Here is a 20,118-nt window from a genome sequence, read left to right as displayed (position 1 = left end):
ATTGCTTCTCCTGGACAAGCTCCCTGAATGAATGGGGTTGGGTAACACTGAATGAGAGGCGCACAACTCCTCTCTTCAGGTCTTCCACCTGCTACATGGGGATAGTCACAATGCCAAACTTACAAGGTTGTTGTGGGAACAAAATAAACTGTAAGCACAGTATACGCTAAAGCACTATACCAGGGATCAGCAAACTTTTTCAGCAGGGGGCCGGTCCATTGTCCCTCAGACCTTGTGGGGGGCCGGACTATATTTTTTGGGGGGGATGAATAAATTTCTATGCCCCACAAATAACCCAGAGCTGCATTTTAAATAAAAGCACACATTCTACTCATGTAAAAACACCAGGCAGGACCCACAAGTAACCCAGAGATGCATTTTAAATAAAAGCACACATTCTACTCATGTAAAAACATGCTGATTCCTGGACCGTCCGCGGGCCGGATTGAGAAGGCAATTGGGCCGGATCTGGCCCCCCGGCCTTAATTTGCCTACCCATGTACCATCTTGTTCTTAATGATTATGAGAAGAACTGTTGAACACAACGCATTGCATATGCGTTCTCAGGGAGCTGAGGGTTGCAAAATGTTCACGCAGGAGTTGACAACCTCTGGGGGGTGGCGTAGCTTAGTTTAACTTCGATATTCTGTGTGTGTGTAGAAGATTCAGGCCACTGAAAAGGAAGTCCTTCTTCGTGCAGCGCAGAGCTAAACTATGGAACTCCCTCCCACAGGAGTCTGTGATGGCAACCGACTTAGATGGCTTCAGAAGAGGACTGGCGCATTTAATTCCCACAACGGCCCTGTGAGGTAGGCCCAGAGAGAGGCAGTGACTGGCCTAGGGCCATCCAGCGAGCTTCCTGACCGATACTCTAACCACTGCACCACACTGTGGCTCTCACAGTGCTGGGGTCGCAGCCCAGGGTGTAAAAGAAATTGAAAAATAAATTGCACAGCAGGAATTCCAGCCTGTACGTCCTGCTCCGCATTCAGGACCCAGAAATGCGGCTTACGCCAGCAAGCCCTGAGACATTGCCAGTCACGTGACTTCTGAGAAAACCTCCTGGAAATCTAGGAAAATGGGAAGGTGGGTTATCATGTGTCAGGGATAACACACAAATAGATCCCGGCAGGGGTGTTACAAGGAGATGGATCTGGGAAATTGCACACAGAATTATGGAGCAGCCAGGCCTGGTGGGAAGTCCCTGCCTCCACCTAAAGCAGGACCTCTCTAGCCTCCACCTAAAGCAGGCCTCCACCTAAAGCAGGACCTCTCTGGGCTAGCTGCAGCAACAGCCAAGGGTTTCTAAGCATGCACAGAGTTCCTTTCTCTTACCAGTAGAATAACAGAATTCTGGAGGACTCTAAGGCCCAGCCAGTCCCAACTTTCTGCAATGCAGGAATCGGAGCTGACTAACCACTGCCCACCTACAAACATCTAGGAATATTTTGGTCTCTAAATTAATCCTATTTGGGTTATAGTGCCGACTTTTGAAATGCAGTGATACTGACTGCATTCTGTTGAAATTACTCCTTAGATCTGAGCTGCCCTGGGAGGGCCTCACGCTAAAAGATGGCCTACGTAAAATAAATAAAATCTAACAGGCAGTGGCTGTACGAAAACAGGGCCTTCTCAGCAGTTGCCCCCAGTTGTGGAATAATATGGCTATGCTGGCTTGGAGCTTGTAGGAGTTGTAGTCTAAAACATATGGAGGGCACCTGGTTGGGGAAGACAGAATTAAATGGCTCAAAGCTATGATTTAGCTGTGATCTCTGCACTGCAGGGGGTTGGACTAGATGACCCTTGGTGGTCCCTTCGAACTCTACAATCCTATGAAAGCCAGGCATTCAGTCCAGCGGCCATTTCCCTCCTCACTGACCAGAATGCTTCAGACCTGGCTTCAGTTCTGTCTTTGAAATTCCCTTCCTTAAATCCTCCCCTTATCTTACGAAAACACAACTTGGGCTGGCTTAGATCAGTAGAGCACCCTGCAGTCTTTTGACTTTCACAGAACTCTTTGTCAACATTGCCCCTGGATGAAGAGTTCTGTGGAGCTCGAAGGCTGGCATACACCAGCCTAACTCGGCTCGATGAAATAAACAGAGATCATTTTGCCTGTGATAAACCTAGGTTCAAATTAACCTCTTTTAAACAACAACCACTTTTGGTCTCTGAGCATCTCCCTCTCCAGACTTGGGAGATATAACAAGTGATATAATAGGCTGTAAATATATACCCAGAGATGGAGTGGGAGGGAGTGAAGAGTTAAGAGAGGGTTGGGCTTACCAGCCCAAGGGGGCGTGCCCTTCTTTGGCCACGCCTTCCTGGATGCCGCAAAGTCTGACAGCTTAGCCCTGGTAGTTCCTTATCTCTTCCTGCTTCTTGTGCAATGCAAACAGCTTCTGTGACCCCAGTGCCCTCATCGGGGCAGCGCTAGGGGGCGCGCCGCGTTTGCCAGCCTATTCTGGGATCCTGCCTGGCACGCTGCTTGCTCTCGGAAACCAGCCAGGTCTTCCATCAGCTCCGGCAACTGCGTAGCAAATCTGACAGCGCTGTTTCCAGCGTTGAACAAGAGCCTTCTCCCCTCCTGTGGTTTCCAGCAACTAACATCTGGAGGCATCGCTGCCTGAGCCATGATGGATATTCACCATTGAAGGCCCTTTTCTCTAGTAGTTTGTGCTATCTTGAAAGCTTGGTGGCCACCACTGCCTCCATATCAGGAACCACAAGACAGAGAAACCAGTAGGAGAACACTTCAGTCTCCCAGGACGTTCTATACAAGATCTCTTCTTATGTTCTTGGGGTTGGGAAGAGGTGTCATGGGAACAGGGATTTTGGCAAAACGTCTCACACCCAAGAGCTCCCCTGGGACCTGCCATGTTTCCAGAGGGGCCCATGAAACTGACCCACAGTGACGCATGTTACCCTTCTGCGATAGCATGGCAGGAGGGTGAGGGTGCATGTGCTCACCCCTCTGTCGCAAGTATGTGTCTGATCCCACAAGCGTGCCCAGCACTCACGTGAATTCATACGCACGAGTGTATGGCTTGGGAACCATGCATGTTACCCTTATGGACACACGTTGACCCTTAACCTTACACCCACAAGACGTTCTCACAGAGAAGGAATAAAGAAAGCTTGGTTTATTATGTGAAACGAAAGTGACAGAATATATAAATGCTACTTCGGGCAGCAAAATTACAGTTTAAGCAGCCAGCAAATCCTACCACACACACACACACACACACACACACACACACACACACACACACACCTTATTCATAGAATCATAGAGTTGGAAGAGACCACAAGGGCCATCGAGTCCAACCCCCTGCCAAGCAGGAAACACCATCAGAGCACTCCTGACATATGGTTGTCAAGCCTCTGCTTAAAGACCTCCAAAGTAGGAGACTCCACCACACTCCTTGGCAGCAAATTCCACTGTCAAACAGCTCTTACTGTCAGGAAGTTCTTCCTAATGTTTACGTGGAATCTTCTTTCTTGTAGTTTGGATCCATTGCTCCGTGTCCGCTTCTCTGGAGCAGCAGAAAACAACCTTTCTCCCTCCTCTATCTGACATCCTTTGATATATTTGAACATGGCTATCATATCACCCCTTAACCTCCTCTTCTCCAGGCTAAACATGCCCAGCTCCCTTAGCCGTTCCTCATAAGGCATCGTTTCCAGGCCTTTGACCATTTTGGTTGCCCTCCTCTGGACACGTTCCAGTTTGTCAGTGTCCTTCTTGAACTGTGCTGCCCAGAACTGGACACAGTACTCCAGGATCTAAAGAGTGGAAGAATCCCCAACCATTCTCAAAACCCTGCAGAAAGCGAGTGTGAGAATTTTGCCACAGAACCCACATTAAGAGCCAGCCAAAAAATGACATATACCTGTCCTTAGAGAGAAGTGTACCTATATTGGTTCCTTGAGAAAGTTAATAATGGAGGGTCTCTTGTCGTATTAAGCCAACCTTATTTTACTCGTGCCATGATCTACAGTAATAAACCACAGGAAAAGTTCAAATTGACACACTGCCATTCACACCTCTTGCCTCCCCCTTCCCTTTTGCCTTGCACAATCTGGCCTCCTTCCGTTATAGTTTCTTAGAAAGCATTAAAGTGTGCTGATGTGCCTTGAATGAAGACGGTTGTCTTAGCTGGGTGCTGCTCTGCCCCCTTCAGGGCAGATGGGGAATTAACATAAATGCACATTGCAAAGTCCTTACTACAGCAAATGCAAACCTAGTGATCTCAAGATGTTTTGGACTACAAATCACATCAGTCCCAGCCAGCACGGGCATATTGTCTTGGGACTGATGGCAGGTGTAGTTTGGAGGCAACTGGGCTGGGAACCCCCCCCTTTACCTGCCTATTCTGCAACACAACAATGGTGAAAATAGGAACACAGTCACAACACCCCAAACCTAATCACCATCCAACTCTCGCCCTCTCCGCTTACAAGATTCTTCTCTGTCCAAAATCGGCTGCATTTACTCTGAATTCACAAGGCCATTGAAATATACTCAGAGTCGCAAAGTGATTTCATGCTCTTTATTCAGCTCATAGTGGTGAGGAGGAATGAATGAAAGTCCCCTCAAAGTATCTGCTTTATATACATTATTTACACAATGGGCTGCACATGATTGGTTAATTCTGGAATTCTACTGTAAGCCAATCAGGTTGTGGATTCACTTATATCTGGAGCATGATTGGGTGGTTCCTGCCAACCAATCATACTGCTGCATTGTTCTTGGACCAATCAGACTGCTTCATTCTGAATCCTATTGTTCTAGGACCAATCAGACTGCTTCATTCTGAATCCTATTGTTCTAGGACCAATCAGACTGCTGTAATTTGGATCCTATTGTTCTAGGACCAATCAGACTGCTGTAATTTGGATCCTATTGTTCTAGGACCAATCAGACTGCTGTAATTTGGATCCTATTGTTCTAGGACCAATCAGACTGCTGTAATTTGGATCCTATTGTTCTAGGACCAATCATACTGCTGCAGTTTGGATCCCATTCAACTCAGTACATAAGAGCCATAGAATTGTAGAGTTGGAACAGGGCCAGCCCACCCATGAGGCAAGGCGTGAGATGACTGCCTCGGGCGGCAGGATCCACAAGGGCCACAGATGCCGCCTCCAAGGAATGTATTCCTTGGAGGCTGGATCTGCACTCTGTTTGGCAGCCTCACCGCAATGTTGCCTGTTGGAGAATAGGAGGCACTGGTGGTCTCCCACCCCTGGGAAGGGAATGGTGGGGGCTGGCTTCTGGGGTAAGGCTACCAGACGTCCCCGTTTCCGGGGACAGTCCCCGGATTTACAAATCAGTCCCCTGACAAAATCCTATCATTCCTACTGAAGTTGAAAAGTGTCCCCGGATTCACTGAAAAAAATCTAGTAACCTTATTCTGGGGTCCCCTAGACTCCGCACCCACCCAGCATAATTCAGGGTGGGCCCCTTCCCCTCCCCCAGTGGCAGCCTTTTATTCCCAGTTCAGCCACTGGATAATATTGATGTGATTCCCTGCGTTGTTCCCAGTGCTGAACTTCACTCACCCCTTCTTCCCTGGTGGGAGGGGAAAACAAGAAAACTAGCTTGCTCCATCTTCCATGGGGCAGCCCTATATATATATTTGAAGATGCTAACATATCTCCTCCCAGTCTCCTTTTTACCAAGCAGTTGGTCCCTTACCTTTCCCACCCCGACCTGGCCACAGTGATCCATGCGACAGTCATCTCCAAGCTTGACTACTGTAATTTGCTCTATGCGGGGCTGCCCTTGAAGCTGACCCACAAACTCCAGCGGGTGCAGAATGCTGCAGCGAGGCTCCTCACGGGGTCTCTGCCATGGGAGCATATTCACCCAGTGCTTTTCCAGCTGCACTGGCTCCCGGTGGAGTACAGGGTCAGATTTAAGGTGCTGGTTTTGATCTTTTGATCTTTAAAGTCCTTCACGGCCTAGGACCCTCGTACCTACGGGACCGCCTCTCCCGGTCTGCCCCATGGAGGACCTCAAGGTCCATAAATAGCAACACCCTAGTGGTCCTGGGTCCTAAGGAAGTTAGATTAGCTTCAACCAGAGCCAGGGCCTTTTCAACTCTGGCTCCGGCCTGGTGGAACTCTCTGCCTCATGACACCAGGGCCCTGCAGGATCTGATTCCTTTTACGCAGGGCATATAAGGCAGAGTTGTTCCGCGTGGCCTTTGGCTTAGAATCAATTTGATTCCCTCCCCCTCTTTCTTTTTTCCTTTCTCCTCCTGTGAAGAGGCTGCATTTTAATGTTTTAATGTTGTACTTTAATCTTGTTTTTAAGTTGTATTTTAATCAAATTGTTTTTATTATTGGTTGTTAGCCGCCCTGAGCCCGGTCTTGGCTGGGGAGGGTGGGGTATAAATAAATTTTTTTATTATTATTATTACCAGGCTAAACATATCGAGTTCCTTCAACCATTCTTCATACAGCTTGGTTTCGAGACCCTTGTTCATCTTGGTTGCCTTCCCCTGCACACACTCCAGCGTGTCAATATCCGTCTTAAATTGTGGTGCCCAGAACTGGACACAGCACTCCAGGTGTGGTCTGACCAAGGCAGAATAGAGTGATACTATGACCTGGACACTAGACTTCTGTGGATGCAGCCGAGAATAGTATTTGCCTTTTTTGCTGCTGCATCACACTGCAGACTCACGTTAAGCTTCTGCTCTACTAAGACTTCTAGATCCTTCTCACTTGGACTTTCCCTAGATCCTTTTCACTTTGGAGCATAGAAAGCTGCTTTATACCGACTCAGACCAGGGGCCCATAATCTGGCTCAGTGTGGTCAACACACTCAGCCCACAGTATCCATGAATTGGTTTGGACCAGATGGTCCTTTTGGCTCCCCACCAAGCCTACAACTGGCTCCATAGAAACCCTTTCCAGAGAGACTTCCGGTCGGTGCCAGCGCTTAATGGCGGTCCTACCTCCGAGCTCCGGAGAAGGACTGCTCCGCAAGTTCGGGTCTTACCCGCTACGGCGAGCGGGGGACCCCTGAAATCTCAGGCGCTGAAGCCTGAGAGCAAGGAGATTCGGTGGGCACCTTTGCGCCCCCCGGTACTGTGAAAGAGCCTTTTTAAAGGCTCCGGAGCGGCATCGGGAGTGAGCGCGGTGCTGAGAGTCGCTACCCAGCCTGCGGAGTGAAGCCGCGTCGCCATAAGCGGAGAGCGCCGATTCCTTCCTGAAAAGAAAATCTGGACTGAATTCCCGTGAGTAAGAGCAGAAAAAGAATTGGGACCCTTTAAAATTTGAAAATCGGGCTGAAAGCGGGGAGGTTAAAATCAAGGAAGTCTGCCTCCCCCCGACTGCATGAAAGCGAAAGCAATGGAACTTTAAACCTGCATCCGTTAAAACTTTGTTTTTATTTAATAAAACCCGACATTTGGACCTTAGATCTCCCCTCTAGCTAGCAGGGCAGAGGGGAGGTGAAAGAGACTTTGGTAACTGCATGATTTATTTAAAAGAAAAATCCTCCGCTGCCTCAGTCATTTAAGAGCATGAAACGGTCTGCCTTTTAGGACAATAGGACACTGAACTGACTTTCTCCTGTAAAAGTTACACTGTGATACAAAGTTTATATACTGTTTGGCTACAGTACATCAGAGTAAGACGAAACAGTATCTATTGGGAAACTGTGGCAATTTGCACCTATAAGCTTCCAGCTATACTTGCTTTAATTGCGTTAATTTCTCTACATCTTTGGATATTCCCCTTTGTCTCTGTATTTGGACATTTTATTTTTTGGCCATTTTGATTTGCTCCCCCTAGAGGGTAAAGTAAAGGTTGGCACGGCTTAAGACAGTGGAATTTTCCAACGGGGAACAGCTCCCGTGGGAAACGACCTTGACATGAGTGGCTCACAAGAAGAGATAGTCACAAGAGCCAAGACCAAGCAACAACAACAACAACAGCTGCAGCAGCAACAGACAAAGAAAAGAGGCTCAATTTCAGGCGTAACTGCCGGACTTGCAGGAACAACAGGACAAGAAAAAGGGACAGCTGTTTCTATGGAAGCTGTGACAGAAGCTCTGCTTAAAATAAATCAATCTCTGGAGTCTCTGACAAAACAGACTTCAGAAAATACACAAAAATTAACAGAAATATCAGTAAGACTAAACCAGAATACAGAATCTATAAACAAATTGGTGGAGGAAAATTCTACCACACGTAAAATTGCCGAAGAAGCGAAAGCTATTGCTGGAGAGACACAAGAGAATTTAGAGCCGATTGCTAAGAAGGTTCATGAGCATGACGCAACTTTGGCCTTGTGGGAACTACAGAGAAAAGAGAGAAATTTGAAATTAAGATTGATTCCAGAGAACGAAAGAGACAACCTTGTGGAATACTTGACACGGGAGTTTGTTGACTGCTGGGATCTGGAAGAAGACGAATTTAAAATCACAACAGCTTTTAGACTGGGCAAAAAGCAGGACAGAAAGACCCCGAGAGACTGCCTGATTACATTTAGATCTAAGGAGGAAAGAGACAAAATATTAGGGCTACATTTTGAAAAGGCCTTGCAAATTGGAAACTCAGCTGTACAGATCTTCAAAGACATCCCAAAATATATCTTGGATTTAAGAAACTTCTACAAGGATTTAGCTCTTCTGTTAAAGAAAAACTCCATCCGCTTCAGGTGGGAATTCCCACAAGGACTGTCTTTTGATTACAACGGAAAGAAGGTGAAAATAAAGACAATTCAAGACAAAGACAAATTTTTGGGAAGAAATCAGGAGGACCTGCAGAAGGGGACTGTGGACCCAATTGCAGAACAGAGGAGAGCATTAGACATCCTGAATTTCTCGCTTGGACAAAAACCACCACCATCAGAAGAAGAGCAACAACTTGGAGCTGTTGGAGGAGTGTCAGAAAAATAACAAGATGGCTCTGCAATTCCTTAGCTGGAATTGTAATGGGCTCAATGGGCCTTTGAAGAGAAGACAAGTATTTCATATTTTGAACAGAGAACAACTGGACTTGATATGTTTACAAGAAACTCATATAACTAGAGCCCACAGGAGACTACTTATAAATAAAAGACTAGGACAAGAATTTATTTCATCAGACAAAGTTAAGAAAAGAGGAGTTGTGATATATGTGAAAGAGAAATGGGCCCCAAAAATGATGTTTAAAGATGAGCAAGGGAGATACCTGGCAGTGGAGATACAAGTACAAGGAGAAAAACTTTTGGTTGCTGGAATTTATGCACCAAATGAAGGTAAATCTGACTTCTTCAAGAGACTTCATGAAACCCTGACGGACTATTTGGATTACAATATGATAATCATGGGAGACATGAATGGTGTGGTCTCCACTAACATGGACAAGGCACAAAGACTAACAGTTACTAAGGAAGGGAGACTTCCTAGGACCTTTTTTGAAATGACGGAAAGCATGGACTTGATAGACATATGGAGAACAAGGAACCCTCTGGAGAGAGAGGGAACCTTTTTCTCCCAAGCAATGATGACCTGGACCAGAATCGATCAAATTTGGATTACTAGTGGCATGGCTCCAAAGATTAAGAAGGTGGAAATCTGCCCAAAAACTTGCTCCGACCATAACGCTGTGAGAATGGAGATGAAACTTACAACAACTGGTCAATTTAGATGGAGAATGAATGACACCCTTTTTCGAGATAAGGAGATCCTTATGAAGGCCCAAAAAACTTTAAAAGACTATTTTGAAATAAATTTGAGGGCCGACGTGGAGAAAAGAGTGATCTGGGACGCAAGTAAAGCGGTGATGCGAGGTTTCTTGATTCAACAAAACTCAATAAAGAGGAAAAAACAAAATGAGAAAAAAGAAAAGATTTTGGAAAAGATAAAGGAAGGAGAGAAAAAATTAAGAACAAAACCAAAGTCCCAGGAGATTTTAAGAGAGATTAAGTTATATCAAACACAATATATGGAATTGATGAACCAAGAGATTGAATGGAAGATAAAGCAAATGAAACAAAAGACATTCGAATCAGCAAATAAATGTGGCAAACTTCTGGCATGGCAACTGAAGAAAAGGCAGAAATTAAATACAGTTACAAGCCTAGAAAAAAATATATCTAAACCCAATGAAATCAGAAATTGCTTTTTGAGTTATTTCAAAAAACTTTATACTCAAGGCCCGCAAAACGAAGAAGATATAGACAAATTCCTTGATAAATATGGATTACAAAAAATCTCTCATCAAAGTAAGATGGATCTGAACCAGAGAATAACAGAACAAGAGATAGAGGCTGCCATTCAGAATATGCAACTGGGCAAATCTCCAGGACCAGATGGACTGACTTCCAGATACTACAAATCGCTGAAGGAATGGTTGATTCAACCACTAAAAGAAGTTTGTAATGAGATCCTTGAGGGAAAAAGGGCACCTGAATCGTGGAAAGAAGCATATATTTCACTCATACCAAAGACAGAGACTGAAAAGACCCAATTGAAGAACTACCGCCCAATATCACTACTTAATGTGGATTACAAAATTTTTGCAGACATTTTGGCAAAAAGATTTAAAAAAGTGTTGATGGAAAAGATTCATAAGAACCAAGCAGGCTTTCTTCCAAAAAGACACCTAGCTGACAACGTAAGGAATATAATAGACATTTTGGAAAAGCTAGAGGTGAATATAAATACTAAAGCAGTACTGATTTTCGTGGACGCGGAGAAAGCCTTTGACAATATTTCTTGGAGCTTTATGATGAAGAATCTTCATGGGATGGGGGTAGGCCAAGGTTTTGAGAATGGTATGGCTGCAATATATTCTGAACAAAAAGCTAAATTGATTGTAAATAATGTAATAACTGAGGAACTTAAGATAGAAAAAGGAACACGACAGGGGTGCCCAATTTCCCCATTACTCTTTATTTCAGTTCTGGAGGTGTTGCTGAATATGATTAGGAATGACCAGCAGGTTAAAGGAGTGCAGGTCGGAGCTAAACAGTATAAGTTAAGAGCATTTGCAGATGACCTAGTATTGACTTTGCAAGAGCCAAACACTAGTACGAAAAGGGTCTTAGAAATAATCCAACTGTTTGGCCAGGTAGCTGGATTTAAGTTGAATAAACAAAAAACCAAAGTTTTAGGAAAAAACTTAACAGATATGGAAAAAGAGGAATTCCAAGAGGAGACAGGGTTGACGGTGGTCAAGAAGGTTAAATACCTAGGGGTTTATTTGACATCCAAAAATGTGAATTTGTACAAGGACAATTATGAAAAATGTTGGTCAGAAATTAAAAAAGATCTAGAAATATGGTCAAATTTGAAATTGTCAATGTTAGGCCGAATTGCAGTGATTAAAATGAATGTATTGCCTAGAATGTTATTTTTGTTCCAGACCTTGCAGATTCTGGATAAGATGGAATGTTTCAAGAGGTGGCAGAAAGATATTTCGAAATTTGTCTGGCAGGGCAAAAAGCCCAGAATCAAATTTAAAATATTGACAGATGCTAAAGAAAGAGGGGGTTTTGCCCTGCCGGACTTGAAATTGTACTATGAGGCAGCAGCATTTTGCTGGCTGAAAGAATGGATGCTCCTCGAGAACACAGACATTTTAGATCTGGAAGGTTTCAATAATGCTTTTGGTTGGCATGCATATCTATGGTATGACAAAATCAATAGTGCCTTTAAAAATCACATTGTTAGAAAAGCATTGTTCAATGTTTGGATAAGATATAAAGATCTGTTGGAAAACAAAACCCCTAGATGGGTGTCACCAGTGGAGGCCAAGGCAGTGAAGAAACTCAATATGGAGGTCGGATGGCCGAAGTATTGGGAAATTTTGGAACAGGATGGAGATAAGTTCAAATTACAAAGTCTTGAGAAATTGAAACATAAAGTACAAAATTGGTTTCAATATCATCAGATAATGGAATTTTTCAAACAGGACAGGAAAATTGGCTTCCAGGTGGAAAAATCAAAACTAGAAACTGAATTGTTAGAACCCAGTACTAAGAATTTATCTAGAATGTATAACTTGTTGCTGAAATGGAATACACAGGACGAAACAGTCAAATCGGCTATGATTAAGTGGGCACAGGATGTTGGTCATAACATTATGTCAGCTGACTGGGAATGGTTATGGAACACCGGTATCAAATTTACGGCATGTAATGCCTTAAAGGAAAATATTATGAAAATGGTTTACAGGTGGTACATGACCCCAGTCAAGCTGGCAAAAATTTATCATTTGCCCGATAACAAATGTTGGAAATGTAATGAGACTGAAGGCACTTTCTACCACCTTTGGTGGACATGCCCGAAGATTAAGGCTTTCTGGGAAATGATCTATAATGAAATGAAAAAGGTACTTAAATGTACTTTTCCTAAAAAACCAGAGGCCTTTCTCCTGGGCATTGTCGGCCAATTGGTGTCAAAGAGGGATAGAACTTTTTTTATGTATGCTACAACAGCAGCAAGAATACTTATCGCGAAGTATTGGAAGACACAAGATCTACCCACTCTGGAAGAATGGCAGATGAAAGTGATGGACTATATGACACTGGCTGAGATGACAGGCAGAATCCACGACCAACGAATAGAGACGGTGGAAGAAGAATGGAGAAAATTTAAAAGTTATCTTAAGGACTATTATAAACTTAATGAATGTTAAAGTGTTGTGGTTCTCAGAAACAAAGGGATACAGTGATACAAGGTCAGAATACGGAGAGGACTAAGATGACAGAGGTTGGAAAGTAACAATTGGGAGTTGCTATAAAATTATGGACATTGGGATGCAGAAAGGGGGGGTATGGGGAAGTCCGAGAAAAGAGGTTTATGAAAATAGGTGATGAAATTATACATGTATGTTTGTCCTTTTAAGTGTTTGTTTGTTTTCTAAAATTTTGTAAAACCAATAAAAATTTTATAAAAAAAAAAATAGAAACCCTTTCCAGAGCCACAGCTATAAAACATTGTCTTTTCAAAAACGTCGCACAACCAGTGTTTGCTAGTCTTGTTCAAATCTCTCGCTCACACTGTCTTGCTAGGAATGCATCTTCTATCTTTAAAGATAAGAGCCTGGCTGGATCAGGCCAATGGCCCGCCTAAGCCTGAATCCTGTTCTCCCAGTTTCCAGCCAGGTGCCCATTATGGGAAAGCAGGATCTGAGCAAAAGAGCATCTCTCCCTGTTGTTTCCAGCAAGGGGTATCAGAAGCCTCGCTGCCTTCAACTCTGGAGGTCAGAGCAGAGCCCTTCTGGCTAGCAGCCATCGACAGCCTTATTTTCCTCTAGGAATATGTCCAGTCCTCCTCTGAAGCCAGCCAACTTGGTGGTCATCACTGCCTCCTGCAGGAGCGAGTTCCACAGGTTAACACTGTGATCTGCATGAAGAGGGACTTTCTTTTATCTGCCCAACACTCATCAGCATCATTAGCTGTGCGACGCGGTTCTGACATGCCAATATTTTATTTAGTCACTTGCTTCTTAACGCAGCCTTCATTCGTGTCATTAAACGTTAATAAAGGACCCACGGCCTAGGATCCACGTACCTACGGGACTGCCTCTCCTGGTACGCCCCACGGAGGACCTTAAGGTCCACAAATGACAACATTTTGCAGGTCCCAAGTCACAAGGTGGTTAGATTGGTCTCAACTAGGGCCAGGGCCTTTTCAGCACTGGCCCCGACTTGGTGGAACGCTCTATCCCAAGAGACTAGGGCCCTGCGGGACTTGACATCTTTCCGCAGGGCCTGCAAGACGGAGCTGTTCCGCCTGGCCTTTGGTTTGGACTCAGTCTGACCCTTATGTTTCCCTCCCCTTATGGTCTTCATTTATCGGCTATTTTAAAATGAGGCTGCATTTTAAATTGCATTTTAACCTGTATTTTAAATTGGTTTCCCCCCCTTCCCCTATTATGTTTTTACTGTGATTTTATTGGTGTTAGCTGCCCTGAGCCCGATTCTGGCTTGGGAGGGCGGGGTATAAATAAAATTTATTATTATCATCATCATCATCATCATTATGTTGTTGTTGTTGTTGTTGTTGTTGTTGTTGTTGTTGTTGTTGTTGTTGTTGTTGTTGTTTAGTCGTTTAGTGGTGTCCGCCTCTTCGTGACCCCCTGGACCAGAGCACGCCAGGCCCTCCTCTCTTCCACTGCCTCCCGCAGTTTGGTCAGACTCATGCTGGTAGCTTCGAGAACACCGTCCCACCATCTCGTCCTCCGTCGTCCCCTTCTCCTTGCGCCCTCCATCTTTCCCAACATCAGGGTCTTTTCCAGGGAATCTTCTCTTCTCATGAGGTGGCCAAAGTCTTGGAGCCTCAGCTTCAGGATCTGTCCTTCCAGTGAGCACTCAGGGCTGATTTCCTTCAGAATGGAGAGGTTGGATCTTCTTGCAGTCCATGGGACTCTCCAGAGTCTCCTCCAGCACCAGAATTCAAAAGCATCCATTCTTCGGCCATCAGCCTTCTTGATGGTCCAGCTCTCGCTTCCATACATCACTACGGGGAAAATTATTATTATTATTAAAGGCAAATCTGCAAAAGGCAAAAGTGGGGAGGGGGGTCGGGGAGGTGGGGCTGCGTGGGCACACCCCGGCACATGTACGCAAGCACACCCTCCCTGCCTCCACCCCACCCCTGGCTAGAGGGAGGTCAGACTCTCCTCTGGGGCTGGGTTGAGTGACCTGGACGTTTGGCCCACGAGGGACGGAGGGAGGAGGAGCAACTCAGGAAGGGAGCAAAAGAGGGGCAGGCGCTGAGTTCGACAGGAGACCCAAAACGTCTCCACAAAGCCAGGCCTCCCCAAGAACCAGTGAGTCTTTGGGGTGATGGGTGGATGGAGGGGAAGGGCTTTGGGCATGGAAGGGAGTGAGCTGCGGAGGGGTTCTTCTGGTCTGTTTGTTTCAGGGGAAGGGCTTAGGGTTAAAGGTTGGGATCTCAATCGAGTGCCACGTCAGGGGATCGCTTTGGCATATCTCACACCCAATCTCTCTCCCCCCTACTTTAATTCAGCCTTCCCCAACCTGGTGCCCCCCCATATCTGTTTGTACCCCACTTTTTCCTCCAATGAGCTCAAGGTTCTCCTCCTTACCATTCGATCCTCACAACCGTCCCGTGAAGTAGGCTAGGCTGAGCGAGAGGGTGACTGGCCCCCAAGGTCTCTCAGTGTGTTTCATGGCTGAGTGGGGGGATTTGAACCCTGATCTTTCCCAGGTCCTGGTTCAAAAGTCTAACCCAGGGGTCAGCAAACCTTTCCAGCAGGGTGCCGGTCCACTGTCCCTCAGACCTTGTGGGGGGGGCGGACTATATTTTTTTGGGGGAAATAAATGAATTCCTACGCCCCACAAATAACCCAGAGATGCATTTTAAATAAAAGGACACCTTCTACTCATGTAAAAACACGCTGATTCCCGGACCGTCCGCGGGCTGGACTGAGAAGGCGATTGGGCCAGATCCGGCCCCCGGGCCTTAGTTTGTCTACCCATGGTCTAACCACTGCTCCACACTGTCTCTTGCTGTTTTAGGCTACAGCTCCCACCAGCTGATCTAATTCCTATCTGGCCAGACTTCACCTACAACTTCTGGATTAGACTTTGCCACTTTTGTGCTGGGATGTGGGGATCCTGGTGCGAGGGGAAATAAAAATCCGGCAAATGAAGGGTTTTTATTTTTTTATTCATAAGATAACTTTTACCTCCACCTTTGTGAAATCAGGATGCAGGAGGTGGGCAGGCCCCGCAAGGAGAGAGCCTCAAAGTCCAGGAAACACCAGAGGCAGAGTCTGGAAGGTCATGGAGTAAAAACTAGGGACCCCTCTCCCCCCAAATGAGGGGTAATTTCTGGGGGACTCAGATCCAGAACTCCTGAACTTCCTGCCTGATTGGGAGCAGGTGCCAGCTGGTTAAAGGTGCTTTAAATATCAGGATTCCTTGGTCCCCCCAAAAGGAAATAGGATTTATGGGGGTTCAGTTTGCAAGGCCAAGATCCAGGACTCTTGAGTTTTGCTGGGAGGAGGCGTGAATATATATATTTGAGGGGACAGAGCTGAATTCCTGACTCACCACACACAGGAGCTAATATTTAACCTGCTCTTTGTGTGTGTGTGAGAGAGAGAAAGAGGGCATTCATTGGAGGAGAATCTTTGCCCCAGAGAAGCCAGGGGCTGCCCCAAAGAGAGAGGCAATCTGGTGTAGTGGCTACAGCACTGGACTGGGACCAAAGAGACCAGGGTTCAAATCCTCCCACTCAGCCATGAAACACTCTGTAATTTGGGGGTTTAGATGGGTGTGGGTGGCAGGAGCCCTGAGCTCCTTGGAGGATAAAGTGGGATACAAATAAAAAAAAATAAGCAAAATAAACTTTCTTTCTCATTACTCCTGCTCTTCCATTTCCCTTCCTCCAAGGCAGGTCATTCTGGGTTTAGGAAGGGACGACTGGTGGGGATAGGGGCAGCCAGAAGAAGGCATAGTGGAGAATGTGGCTGTAGTTCAGTGGCAGAGAGCACGGCATGCGGAAGGTTTCAGGTTCAGCATCTTCAGGTAGGACTGGGAGAGATAACCTGTCTGATACGTAGAGGTATCGCTGCTGCCACTCAGTGTAGACAATACTGAGCCAAAGGCAGCTCCCATTGTTCAGTGAGGAGTAGCATCTTGGCTTTATTTTAAGGAAAGAACCACTGCTCAGCAACAGAGCCTTGCATGCATAAGGTCCCATGTTCAATTTCCAATGGTATCTCTGCCTGAAACCCTGCCAGTCAGTGTAGGTGATATTGAGCTGGATGGAGCATCCCTCACCAATAGATGTATATGTGTGTGAGTGTGTGATTGTTGCTGGCATCCGTCTGTCTCCGCAGACAATGGAGAAGAGCTCCTTTGGGGGTGAAGTCAAACTGTTGAAAGGTTATACAGTGGTGCCTCAGGTTACATACGCTTCAGGTTACATTCGCTTCAGGTTACAGACTCCGCTAACCCAGAAATAGTGCTTCAGGTTAAGAACTTTGCTCCAGGATGAGAACAGAAATCGTGCTTCAGCGGCGCGGCGGCAGCAGGAGGCCCCATTAGCTAAAGTGGTGCTTCAGGTTAAGAGCAGTTTCAGGTTACGAACAGACCTCCGGAACGAATTAAGTACTTAACCCGAGGTACCACTGTAGTGCCTGCTGTGGAGAGACATGTCTTGTTGCAGCCGGGGCAGATGAAGGCGTCCAGCTGCGCTGCTGCAGCTGCCCCATGCTGTCTCTTCTCCCTTTGCTCCTCCCAGCGGTCATTCCTCCTCCGGTCACTGCTGTGGCTGCATAACCCGACTGCCTGTCTCCAGGCCCTGCGGTCGCCTGCAAGGGATTCCCACACCGCAGGGGCTGATGCGCGCAGCCTTCCTTCCTTTCTTTTTTTTTTTTTTTGCCAATAATATTTATTAATTTTCATCAACAGACATAACAAAACAAAAGAAAAAAAGGAATATACAACAACACAATAAAAAGGTGAAAAAGAAGAAGAAAAAATAACAGACTTAAAATACATAAACAGGAAAAAAGAAACTCAGTTAGTTAATTAAAATCCATTTTCATAAACATTTTGCTTGACTTCCTCTAATCTCCTCCATCTGAATTTCCTCTTAATTTGAATGTAGCAGTTTCCAATATCATTATTTCCTAAAACAATATTACAGTCGTATTCCAATTTCTTTACCTTTCTTATAGTACATTTTCTTATTTATATATTTAAGTCTAATTTAATCCTAGGCCTGATTGGTTCTTTCAAGTGGTTACATATCTTTAATATTAGAATATTTGTTCAAATATTCTTTGAATTTCTTCCAGCCTTCTTGGTAGTCCTCTTCTTTCAGATCGCAGATTCTCCCTGTGAGATCAGCCAGCTCCATAAATTCCATCATCTTCATCTGCCATTCTTCTACCGTTGGTAATTCTTGTGTTTTCCATTTTCTGGCTAGTAAAATCCTAGCAGCTGTTGTGGCATACAAAAGTTCTTTCACATTTTTTTTTGGCAATTCAGTACCTACTATCCCAAGGAGAAAGGCCTCTGGTTTCTTAATAAATGTATATTTCATCATTTTTTTTAATTCATTATAATTTTTTTTCCATAAGTCCTTTACCTTGGAACAGGTCCACCACATATGATAGAAGGTACCTTCTTTTTCTTTACATGATGCTTGCAGCCTTCCTGTTCTAATGAAATAAGCAAATTTGACCCTGGCCCCGAGAATGGAGGAAGTGGTACGTGCACGACAGGTGCCTCCGCCGGGCCAGCTGGGTGGGCTGCCTGCCTGTGCAGGGCCTGATAAGAGTCCCCGAGGCAGCGTCCCCGATAATAAGGACCCATCAGTTAGTCACGTCTGCAAAACCACCCATTTCCCCCTATGTTTCTGGGAGGGAGGGAGGGATGGCATGGTGGCAGTGATAATCCTGATAAGCGGCGGGTGGGGTTGGCGGAAATCTCGTTTCACGTTCTTGGAAGCTGCCAAACATCTGCCTCTCCGCAGGGCGGGAACCGCGCAAAACCAGACGGCATGGATTTCTGGAGATCCCGGCTGCGGGACGCGGTAAGGCTGCGATATTGGCGACCTGGCTGGGTCCGAGGGCTGTGGCCTCCGTCCTGACTCCCCCTCTTTACCGACTCCCCATTTCCTTCCTCCTCACCCCCTTGCCAGAGGAACAAGAAGCTGCCTCGGCGATCCTACTCCATCTACCGCAAGATGCCCGAGGGCGACGGAGAGCCCGAAGGACTGCAGATGAAGGTGGTGGAGGCTGAGGGGCCCGGGGCCACCCGGGACGGCGAGAAGGCAGGAGACACGGCGCAGTGCCCGTGGAAGGATCGCTGGAAAGCCCTGGTCTGCCTCGTGCTCGTGGGACTCCTGGTCTTCATTGTGGGTGAGAGGAATCGGGTCTGGACCCCAGATCTGGCCACGGGGCTGATCCCTGCCTGGGCTTTCCTTGTGCAGAGGCTCCGTGTCCCTATTGCGATTATAAAGATTTGTTATATAAATATAAATAGTAAAATACAGTGGTACCTTGTGTTAAGTACTTAATTCGTTCCGGAGTTCTTAACCTGAAACTGTTCTTAACCTGAAGCACCACTTTAGCTAATGGGGCCTCCTCCTGCTGCTGCTGCTGCTGCTGCTTAACCTGAAGCACTATTTCTGGGTTAGCGGAGTCTGTAACCTGAAGCATATGTAACCTGAAGCGTCTCTAACCTGAGGTACCACTGTATTAGGAATTATATAGTACCATCCATGGGTGCATTACACAAAAGGGCAGGTTCATCTCACTGGGAGCCAAGCTTCTCATGCAGTTGTACCTTGGGTTACATACGCTTCAGGTTACAGACACTTCAGGTTACAGACTTCGTTAACCCAGAAATAGTGCTTCAGGTTAAGAACTTTGCTTCAGGATGAGAACAGAAATCGTGCGGCAGCAGCAGGAGGCCCCATTAGCTAAAGTGGTGCTTCAGGTTAAGAACAGTTTCAGATTAAGAACGGACCTCTGGAACAAATTAAGTTCTTAACCCGAGGTACCACTGTATTTCACTGAAGAGTCAACAAGGAAGCTGTCTTATACATTTCAAGCACATGGTCTCCACAAAGAAGCCGGAATACTGTAATTTTACCCCAGGCAGGGGTACAGTTCCCAGCACCGTTAACAAACTACAGTTCCCAGGATTCTTTGGGGGAAGCCATGTGATTGAACGGTTGCTGGAAACCGTAAGAGAGAAGAGTTGGTCTTGTGTTCGAGTCCTGCTTGTGGGTTTCTTGTGGGGCCGTCTGGTGGGCCACTAGCCTGATCTGTCAGGGCTCTTGTGATGTTGTTCACGGGCGATCGAAGTCCTGGCTGGGGACATCAGGACCGGGGGCAAGATGGCGGGGTGGGAGCAGGAACGGGGGTCCAGAAGCCAGGAGTCAGGAAGCCAAGAGTCTGAGGGTCAGGACGTAAGGAGTCACGAAATCAGGGGTCCGAGGACCAAGAAGCGAGGAGCCACGAAGTCAGGGGTCCGAGGATCAAGAAACAGGGAGTCACGAAGTCAGGGGTCCGAGGATCAAGAAGCAGGGAGTCACGAAGTCAGGGGTCCGAGGATCAAGAAGCAGGGAGTCACGAAGTCAGGGGTCCGAGGATCAAGAAGCAGGGAGTCACGAAGTC

The 20,118-nt window shown here is 46.1% G+C and overlaps 1 protein-coding gene across 10 annotated transcripts in view; it reads left to right on the top strand.

Moving 5' to 3' along the window:
• The window catches only part of TFR2 (transferrin receptor 2), a 60,896-nt gene that overhangs the window by 11,453 nt on the left and 29,325 nt on the right, over positions 1 to 20,118 (top strand). The window contains exons 1-4 of one of the 10 annotated variants that reach the window (XM_081167813.1): positions 14,607 to 14,784; positions 17,821 to 17,887; positions 18,468 to 18,527; positions 18,636 to 18,855. In XM_081167813.1, the coding sequence (XP_081023939.1) occupies positions 18,495 to 18,527; positions 18,636 to 18,855 (253 nt within the window). In that variant the 5' untranslated portion in view covers positions 14,607 to 14,784; positions 17,821 to 17,887; positions 18,468 to 18,494. Of the gene's footprint in view, positions 1 to 660; positions 810 to 14,606; positions 14,785 to 17,787; positions 17,888 to 18,072; positions 18,112 to 18,174; positions 18,310 to 18,467; positions 18,528 to 18,635; positions 18,856 to 20,118 lie in introns of those variants that run through there. The other 9 variants (XM_081167814.1, XM_081167808.1, XM_081167809.1 and 6 more) reach the window with 9 other exon arrangements.

Source organism: Podarcis bocagei (assembly GCF_964188305.1).
Source record: "Podarcis bocagei genome assembly, chromosome: 13".
Lineage (NCBI taxonomy): Eukaryota > Metazoa > Chordata > Lepidosauria > Squamata > Lacertidae > Podarcis > Podarcis bocagei.
Note: the sequence above shows the minus strand (reverse complement) of the source record. Positions and strands in the feature narration are given on the sequence as shown.